General features: G+C 37.4%; 2 protein-coding genes across 4 annotated transcripts in view; both read left to right on the forward strand.

The window, feature by feature from the left end:
• Positions 1-10,724, forward strand: part of LOC106690108 (uncharacterized) — a 110,137-nt gene that overhangs the window by 78,703 nt on the left and 20,710 nt on the right. Inside the window, exons 2-3 of one of the 3 annotated variants that reach the window (XM_014435409.2) lie at positions 8,534-8,688; positions 8,898-9,013. In XM_014435409.2, the coding sequence (XP_014290895.1) occupies positions 9,012-9,013 (2 nt within the window). In that variant the 5' untranslated portion in view covers positions 8,534-8,688; positions 8,898-9,011. The remainder of the gene's footprint in view (positions 1-8,533; positions 8,689-8,897; positions 9,014-10,724) is intronic. The other 2 variants (XM_067052550.1, XM_014435434.2) reach the window with 2 other exon arrangements.
• LOC106690125 (uncharacterized) overlaps positions 1-10,724 on the forward strand; it is a gene marked incomplete at its 5' end in the record, with an annotated part of 60,947 nt that overhangs the window by 5,736 nt on the left and 44,487 nt on the right.

Raw genomic sequence — 10,724 nt, forward strand, 5'->3', positions numbered from 1 at the left:
AGCGATTGCTATGGCTTTAAAGGATTAAATTGTTCAAGATTTGAAACAAACATGGCGAAATCAATAAGCGATTGCTATGGCTTTAAAGGATTAAAACGATCCGCTGTGAATATACGATTTATACAGGGCCGAATCGTTAATAGCAAAGTCCATAATACAATAAGATGATAAATTTAATATCAGCATAAAATGGAACTTGATATTGCTTTGCATGACTTTTATAATGAGACGGATTCCGCGGTGGTGCCTACAACATAAAACGGACTCGGAACTTAGAGGGCTTAGCCTCGGCAATTAAACAGCGACGGGCGACCCATTTCTTTGAGAGCCCCTCCCTGCTTTATACTCAGACCATTCTAATTCCCTTCCGGCTAATTCTTCCTCTTCTGCCTTATTTCACCCCGTTGCATTTACTAAGAATGACCCTGTTGATTGTTATAAGAAGATTCTCATTTTCTTGAATCGAGTGCCATTTAAAACAATCTTCAAGATTACTATAAATAGAGAAATACTAGTTATTCCTAGCTATTGTTTAGGTAATTTGAATGAATTACTCACTGATATACTTATTTTATGCTTTTAATGAATACAACGTTTATGAAACAATCATTTATAAATTAATAAATACAAATAAAACTTCTTATTTAAGAAAATATTAACTATAATGTAAGGGGCATAAAGATTACAACTGAAAAGTTCCCATCTCAAGGCCATGAGCCTCAATTCCACACAATGAACGAGCCATCTGTTGAAGCCTCGCCGATCGAGAGACCATCAGGACCGAACATCACATGTAGAAACGTAAGGTGGAGCGAATATCATATCAACAGTCCAAAGAGGCGCAACAATCTAATTCTCTGCCACTATTTGTTATTACAAAAATAAACTGTAATATTATTGAAATTTCCAATTTCAACTTTCTTTTATTTTGTCATTATTTTTAAAAAATAAGTTGTAATAAAAACATTAATCACATTTTAACAATTTAAATTGTTACTAGAAAAGAATAAAGTAGCTGATTGAAGAAAAAATTGAAATATAAAAATTTTTGTGAAATAATCGGGCCTCAAGTGATAACAGTTTCACTGCCTGGACAAATACTGACAACTATTGTGATAGTGCTACTAAAGACCAAAGACAGTAAACGTCGACATGTTGGCAACTGTTATACAGTTGAAGCCATTGCAGTTTCTGACACTGTTGCTACTGTAACTTTTCACGTGAAACGGGCATTAACGTGACAGTAGCTTCACTGTTACAACATGCACAGTTGTCCAGTTATCTCATCCGTTTAGCACACCAGTTTCCCACTAATTTCAGAAATAAAATTTATGCATTAACTTTATTGATTTAAGTTAAGGCCGGAAGTTTTCGGCACCAGTTAAGACTGTTATTATTGTTTTATTTAATTACAATAATAGTAATTAAATAAAACTCACATTTACCTTAAAAACAATAGGAAAAAAAAGTTAATCAGGTAGGAAAACTAAAAAAAAAGGAAGAAGGAACAAGTAATGATACTCTCGGTTGCAACTGAAACTCTGCTTTATTCATCTCAGCGCTCCTCTATATATATATCATACAATCAGCTTATCGCCTCAGTCAGCTGACATCGAAGTGACAACTGACTCAGACCGTAACTCTCCCCCACCAGTTTACGAACAATCCTCGTAAACTAATACAATATAATATAATAACATATAAAACAAAAACAATAACGGAAAACTATTTACAATAAAAATAAAATCCTATACACATACCATAGTAAAAACTAACAAGCTCTTCGAAGTAAATGTTGGCATTAACGTGACAGTACATAATTTAAAGCTAAGAATAAAATAAAACAACTCTTTATAAAATACATAAATAAGCTAAAATAAAAAAAAATAAATAGAATAAATAACAAAATTTTCTGTAATATAATCTGATGGTGGCTGGCAATAAGAGAACACTCCAGTTATTATGTTCCCATTGGAAGTGTCTTCAATATGGACAGTTCTCCTCTTTTAAGGTTCTTTGACACTTTCTACAGTGACAATATTGTGTTCCCTAATAATTATTACCCCGAATGGACCCTCGTATCGCTGTATCTCCTTACCCCTATTAGACACCAACTTTCTGTACACGATCGACTCGATTTTGATCACTCCCATGCTGTCTGTGACCTTTATATTCTCCCGCGCCACCTTCCTCGATTTTTCCTTTTCCATTCTTCCTTGTGCTTTCTCCCATAACTTTCTCCGAGCAACATGGTTGTTTTTTATCTCCTCACCGTCCACTGGCGTGCACTTATAGTCCTGCCGGTGTCCTCGTAACCCAAAGAGGATCTCAAATGGTGAAAACCCCGTAACAGAGTGTACGGAATGACTATATGCCCTATAGCCTTAGGCTTTTGCAACATCCTGGTACAATCCCTTGGCGATCTGATAAAAACGAAGATGATCACTCAGCATGCCATGACTGCAAATATATAATCCGTCATAATACCTACATTGCTCCTCGGTGCCCCACTTATGAGACACCTCTACAAGGCTACATCAAGTCGACAGCAGGGCTTCCTGGGATCTATCCTCCGAAAGATTGTCTGGGGAACCACGCTCCAAAAGGCCAAAACAGAGTAATCCTTGAAGAGCTCCAACTCCCCACTATGCCGGAGATGGGGACGACGACACATCAAATTCTTTGATGGGTTGAAGGCCTGCTGCAACCCACTTTTCAGAGAGATCGCCCCTCCACCACGACCTGGGAGGTGGCAGAGCACGGTTCCCTTAGTCGACGTCCTCGATGAGGGATGGGCTTTAGACTCTTAAAGTCTGAAGTTTAAATTTTCACCATTCCACCAGCGGAACGGCCCATCCCCGTTCCAATAATCCACTAGCGTAAGCCAACTATGTTTACAACTTTCAATGGACCCTTCCCCCAACCTTATAATGCCAAAAGGCAATCCAAGGTATCCTTCATACACAGCTGTATGAATTACTAATTTAAATCTTTTTCAGGAGCGTACGAAAAAAAAATAACCCATTCCGCTCTCAGCTTCTTTTCTTCTGCTCTTGGGGTGCCCTGGTGCGTTGAGATGCAATGTTACGTCCAGGGCCTTCCTTTCTGTTCGAATACACTGTCGAATACTCTGTCTGAATTTGATGAGATACGTTCTGGAACTCCATAGAATTGGAACCACAATCGGAGAGCTGCCAATACTGCTTCCGAGGACTTGTCCTGCACCTGATGCGCCATTGCCGCCTTCTTACTGAAGAGATTAATTATACAGATCCATTTAAACCTCTGATCCATGTGAAAGTATCAATCTCCAGATCGTGCATCTACGGTTGGTGTCTCCTCTTGTCTCCCGTTTGGTGAGTTTCGGTCATGTTTCGTGAGTAGATAAACTTCACAATTTCCTACAACCTCCGTGATTGTCTTCTTCATCCCCCACTAAAGTACTTTCTTTTTAACGCGCGCAGAGTCTCCGGGATTCCGCGGTGAATTGTCTTGCCCTGGTGATATGTTATAGTCACCTCTTTTTGCTGCTCGTCTTCCTAAAGGGTTTCCACCATCTGCTTGCTACGGATGAATCATCTATTCATCCCCATTTGTTTGATGCTCGCATACGCGGTTGATCTTCTCCCAGAGGATGGAATTGTCCACATAAAGGTGATGAGTTTCTCTGGTCCCTGAATCATCCTTCAACACTGCAAATCTGGTCGTCCCTCACACCTGGCTGTGACCAAATCGTCGTGTTTTTGCTTCTCCCAGACTTGCTACACTCAATTATGAGCAATCCAGTGGTTCACATCTTCCATACAATCTCTTGTCATTGATGATGTCCTCAAGTTCCTCCATATCTACTACTGCTCTTCGTTCCTCCACGCTTTCATTAGACGAAGATTACTCCCTACCTTCCTCCAACACATTCTCTTCTTCTTCTTGGCCGGGTGTCCTCTCCCCCTCACAAATTGCCTGAACGATTCTCCGGCCCCCTCTTCTACTGCATTTACTGTAATTGCTCGAGCCAACCAATCGGCTACCATATTTTCCTTCCCTGGTTTATATACGATGTCCATATATACTGTGCGAGGAGCTCCTTCCAACGTGTAATTCTAACCGAAGACTCCTTCAACTTTCCCACCCATTGCAGAAGCCTGTGGTCAGTGTGTATCCTAAACCTTCTGCCAAACACATAGGGTTTAAAGTGGTCAACAACCCACACTATTCCCAAGAGCTCTCGTTTCAGCGCACTGTATTTGGTCTCCGTTTCTGTCAGGCGGCTACTGGGCGATCTCTCTCTTCACCTTCCTGTGATAAGGCTCCCAACGCGTACTCACTCGCATCTGTAGTGATATTGAATTGCCGGGTAAAGTCCGGGAACGCAAGCACCGACTCCTGCTGCAGCTTCTCCATGCACTGCCTGATATTGTTTTCCAGCATCGGGGTGATAATCATCTGCCTTTCTTGAGTAGGTTGTTGAGTGGAACGAGTTACTCGACCATTTTTGGTACAAATCTCCGGTAATAATTAAAAGGCACTGCTATTTTCATATATATGTAAATTTTCACCTCTGTATCCTCATACAGATTCGCCTATTCCCCTCAAAAACTCGTCCATCAGACGCTGAAAGGTTCTGGGAGCATTTTTGAGGCCAAACGGCATCCTTGTAAACAGTGTCCTCTCTCAAATGTGAATGCTGTTTTATGTTGATTAGGGTGCATTTTAATCTGATGATATCCGCCCTTCAAGTCCAATGAGCTGTATACCGTCAGTCTATCCAAAATGTGTTCAGATCTGGGGATCGGATATTTTTCCTCTCCAGTATTCTTGCTCAGCTTTCTATAATCAATCGCCACTCTGTACTTCCCATTAGTTTCACCAGGTGCAATCTTCTTCTTCACTGCCCACAATGGACTATTGTACGGGGAAGTACTGTCATTTTTTTTTTTTTTTTTCGAAACCCCTACAAAATTTTAATGGCGTATTTATAAACAATGAACTTTCTCCTTTTACTGTAGAACATCTACATTCTAAAGAGTCCTTTGGAGTGTATTATTTTTGTTGTCAGTATTTATAAAAGTGTATAATGTGTTGGGGCACACATTATTTCTGAATTTAACAAACTTAAATCTAATAAAAACTTAATCCTAATACTACGTGACCTAACTTAGTGTGTTGCAAACGCACCGGAGTGGGACAGGTGTTAACGTGTTGAATAACGGAGTCGTACAGTACTGAAGTGAATCGAAAAATTTGATGTGTTGTCGCTTGATGAACTCCGGTACAGTGGGCAACTCAAACAATTGATACAGCTCCGGTGGCCTTTCTGAAGAAAATTCTGAAGAAGGCGCTGGGTACCATCTGATATGTGGGTAAACAATGGTGCCCCATATAGTAGTGCTGGTCTCAGAATACTTTTGTATATCTGCAGCTTCACTCCCAATGAGAGAGCCGGAGAAGTGAGGAGGTGGTTGAGACGATATGACTTTCGTCTTACTGTTCTCGCCTTTTGATATAAATGGGCAGAAAGCTTAAGATGACGGTCTAGCTTTACGCCCAAATATACGATAGAGTTGGAAGGTGAGCTCACCGTATTATTCACATGGAGAGTCTTCGGTAGTCTTGATCTCTTGTGCGCTGTGTGCGCGAACACAACACAATCCGTTTTGCCTGCATTGACTGAGATGTTCAAGTAGCCCAGCTTTTGAACAATCTCAGAGCATACTGCTTCAGCCTGATGTAGAGCTGTCTCGGCGTTCATACTGCTGCTGTAGATGGCAATATCGTCAGCGTAAGCGACGACCGTTGCCTTCTTGTAGTTATTGCCAACCACATCAGCAGTATAAATTGAAAACAAGACTGGCGAAAGGACTGCTCCTTGAGGCACTCCGCAAGTCAGTGGGATAGATGTTGAGTGTTCGTCACGAACCCGTACAGCGACGGTCCTACTGTTTAGAAATGAGACGATCACACTGTAGAGCTGTTCCGGGCACTCTAGGTCCACGAGCTTACGACATAGAATGCCGTGAGACACGGAGTCGAATGCCTTTGTGCAGTCGATGAATATCATGGCCGTTGCCTCATTTCGATTGAAGCTGGTATTTAACTCAGTCTGGAGTTTCATTAGGTGATGCTCTGTGCTGAGGCGAGCTTGGAAGCCGGTCTGTTCAAAAGGAATTACGGAGTGTTCATCGCAGAATTCCCGAAGGTAATTAAGAATGATCTTTTCGTAAACCTTGCCAAGATGAGGCAACAGACTGATGGGCCTGTAGTGATCCGCCTCCATTCCAAGCTTATTCGGCTTGAGGAGTGGAAACAAAATGGAATGTTTCATCGGGGAAGTATCTCAACCTCAAGCACGAATTGTACAGGTTCGTGAGATGAGCGATCCCCTTCCTTGGCAGTTGCTTGAGCAAGACTGTCTGCACCCCATCATGGCCTGGGGCCCTATTGACCTGCGTTCGTCGAAGTATTGCCTTCAATGTTTTAGAAGAGACAAACATGAAATTGTCTTCTTTAGGTATGGTATGGTCTCCCGTTCGTTGTTCTATATCATCCCGATAGTGTTCTGCCAATAGTACTGTCAATAGTTATTCCCTGGCGTTTTAAACTTTGAAGCTCTTCCCGGTTGTGGTGACGTAGCGCCTGCGGGCATCTCTTCTCTTTCACGTATGTCGCTTTGTCTTGTTTTAGTAAAATCCCTCCCGGTCATCCCGAGCATGTCCCCTTCTTTAAAAGGGATTCTATTTGCTTGATTGATAGCTCCAACCCGAGCACCCGCGTTCTTCTGCTGAAAATTACATTTGTACATTTTACCTCCCAACTTGATTCTCCATTTTCCCTTGATATTCTTAACACAAGCTCCCACTTTCCCAAGCAGGTCACACCTCACAATCACTTTGTGTTCCAGTAAATATATATATATATCTCAGCTGTTCGACACAATTTAATGATACGGCCTGTCAGTTGTTATCGTACTCAGGCCGTAAATTACATATATGTAAATTACGGTATGTAGTGCGGTCCTGCGAAATTTCGATTTGAGTTTTTGATGGAAAATCATGTCCCTTAAATCTAAAAGATATGTTCTCACAAACAGTCTAGATCAAAATTAAAAATTTGAAAATGAAATTAGATATTTAAGGTAAGGTATTTGCCCAGGATGTGGCAGCAATTTTTTCAATGTAATCGACAGAGATTGACATGGAAGAGACATAGAATTGATTTTTAATATTTTTTTTTATTTTACAAAAACAGCTCAAATGGTCTTAAATATCAGCTAGGGCTTATCCTCATTGAAGCAGCCTGGCAGGGACCACCCCAACCTTACCGATTGCTTTACGGCTTCGTCATGTTTTGTTCAACTGTTGTTTACATGACAGGAAAAAAATATATTCGTTACTGCCACATCAAGAAACTCTAAAATATGGTTTTATGGCAATAGCAAAATAAAAGTTATTTGTTTAGATTTTTTTTACTAAAATTATAAAAATAGCTATAACCTGTTCCCGAGTCTCCAATCTACACAATACATTAGACTTTAAGCAGGGCGCTAAGTGAAAGTTCTTTTATGCATCAGATTGCCGCAGCAGATTGGTAGTATATAACTTTGATGTTGTTTTGGTTTGTTAATACTTTGGTTGTTTTGGGTTTTTTTCTAGCTATTGAAATAACTGATATAACCTTCCTTAGCTGTGTTTGTGTAACCTTCCTTTTCTTTAAGTATGTGTTTAGAGTTATGAGTCCTGTGCCATAGACTAGACTGCAGATGTGAGTTTTGTTTCCTTTTCGTATATGTCACATTTACGATTTTCTGACCTGACCATATGATGCGAAACGTTAACAAGGAGTTTCGCCACTGATTCAAAGCTTCTAGGTTTTTTTTCATTGAAATATTATAATTGTATTCTAACAAGAGAATTTGCATTCAATGGAGTGGGGTAAAGGGACACGTGTTCAAGGGAGTGGAGTAAAGGAGCACGTGCTCAATGAAGTGGGGTAAAGGGACACGTGCTCTAGGCAGACGAATTACCGTGATTCTATTTTTAATTTAAGTAAAAAAAATGATTTATCAAAAGAACATTTCCCATTACGTTTGATAAAACAAAAAAGATGCTACAGTTGAGTTGTGACAGCTATTCCAAACAGTAGCTACCACCGCCACGAAAGGTACCGGCTACCATCGTGACAGAAAGTGTTACAGTACACTAATACAGTCATGATACACTTTTCAAAAAGACAGTTGCTACCATGGCTGTAAACTGTGACTGAGGATATGGTCCTACAGTGCAAGAAAAGGGAAAGATAAATTTTCTTCTGCGGATTAACATCATAACTTTTGAAACTAATTTTTAGCAAATTTTGTTAGAATTATGAAATTTATGATGACTGTAATTCCGATGTTCTTTTTTATTATGGATGATGTATTTGTAAACTCTCTTTAAATATTTGGCCCGAGAAAACCCACAACTGTTGAGCAGACATGGCAGCTATAATAAATGGATTAGATGATAGGACCAAATATTTATTTGTATTGGTCAAATAGGAAAAGGGATGCTGTGAAAGGGGAACATCGGGAGAAGTGATGCTGTAAAAAGGGAACGTCGGGAGAAGGCAGGATTTCCACTCTGGTTCAGGATTTGTTTCTTATAAAATGTGATCAGTGTTAAAGAAGTAAATGCTTCATCAACTATAATTCAAGTAAGTTAATTTTATTATTTATTTATTATTTTTTATTTATGAATTCTGGAAGCTAACTCGATCACGGATTGTTTGGATTTTTCTAATTAAATTTATTAAACTAATTTATTAAATTCCGAAGATTTTACACTAACAGTCTGTGATTCAATTTCATTATTTTATTTTCATGATTTAATAGTTAATGATCATTAATTTTGATGGAATTTCAGCAGTTCTACATTTGGACTAGTTTTCTAAATCAGAAGGAAATAGCACAGATCTTATCGAAATCTAAAAAGATTCCTATTTTCGAATTTGTTGGACAACAAAAAATCTGAACGAAAATGTAAGAAAACTTGATTCAAGCCAGCGCCTGCGTACTTTGATGTATTTTGATGTTTTTTGCTCGTTTCAGATTCAAATGTTTGTAAAAATAAAATTGTATCACCATTTGTGATTGCTTGTTACTTTTTTGTGCTTTGATTGTGCTCCGGAATCATCCCCCAGTGTTCAAACAGTTTCTAATGTGTATCCTACTGTTTTGTGGTCTTGCACGAAAACCTATTCAGTCCATCGTAATAAGAAAACCTATTCAGTCTACCGTAATATGTTGTAATTAGTAAACTGAACCGTAATGTTAATGTTGTTAGTGTTTTACTGATCGTTATGTACTGACTGGCATGTGTGTTTTTATGATCCCCTCGATCATGATCAATTGTGTATGTCACATCATCTGATTTTGCAAGATATCCATATTTTTGTAGAGTTATTAGTGAGATGAAATTGGATGTTAGCAGCATGAAGATGTATTGTGAATGATGTCTCCTTCTCTTTGAATGTGTTCAAATCGGCAAAAACAATTAGACCATTTTTGTACTTCTGCAGACGCGCCGTCAGCAGGGGACGAAATAATATTCCCTCCCAATCCATATTTCATTATTTTTCTTTTGTTTCAATAATGTTAATGTATGGATGAAAGTATCACTATTACTACATACTACGAAACTAACCGATTCATTATCACTGTAACAGTTTACTCTTTCACACAAAATACAACACAATGTTATATTTTAAATTTCCTAGTTGTAAAGAGACCTACTACACTCAGCCTATTAGAACTAATCACAAAACTTCTTTTTTTTTTAAACATATAATAAATATAGGTATAGAATATCTGTAATACAACACAATGCTAATATATGATTTTTTTCGTTCTTTTATTGTTTTTATCCTTTTTTTTTTCTATGAATATTTTGGGTTTTTTTTTTCAATTTTGTTATTTTTGTAAACATATAATAAATATACAATAATAAATGTCATTTTTCCTTTTATATATATATATATTCGTTGTTTTTTGAATTTTTTTATTAATCTACTTTTCGGTTTTCATAATTTTCCTATCCATCCCTAAATATATTTTATAAATCTATATACCCAATACATTTTTTTTCTATTAAAAAATATAAAATAATATTTATTTTCAAAATTAATTGTTGAAATATAAATACAAATTCTAATCTAGTTTCGCACTATGGTTATATTTATTTACCTTTTTTTCGTGAAACTAAAGGAATTTGTTATTTATTGATACATATTACAATCTGCCCCAAACTTGGGCTATAAGTGATTATGATTACGTTCTTATCAAACTTATTAAAAAAAATAAATGAAAAAAAATTATATATAAATAAGTAAAATTTATACATGTATATAAACAAAAAGATAAATAAAATTAACATAGTCAAACTATAGTATTTAATTAGAATTTATAAAAAAAACAAATGTTTACAAACTGATAAATACATTAATACAAAAGTATTAAATATGAAAAATGATTAATATAACAAGTAGTAAAATAAAATTATTAATATTTAGAAATTATTTGAGTAAAATGTTACCACCATTATAACACTACTAAAATAATAGAGTTCTGCTATTTTTTATTTACAACAACAATTAATTCCAACACGTTTCTACTTTTTATTAACCCTGTAAAAAATTAATGTTGTTCCTTGCCTAGGCTCAATAGATAACTCTTTCTTTATACTTCAAACAGT

The sequence above is a fragment of the Halyomorpha halys genome, unplaced genomic scaffold (assembly GCF_000696795.3).
Source record: "Halyomorpha halys isolate HHAL.00 unplaced genomic scaffold, Hhal_1.1 Scaffold49.1, whole genome shotgun sequence".
In the NCBI taxonomy this organism is placed as follows: domain Eukaryota; kingdom Metazoa; phylum Arthropoda; class Insecta; order Hemiptera; family Pentatomidae; genus Halyomorpha; species Halyomorpha halys.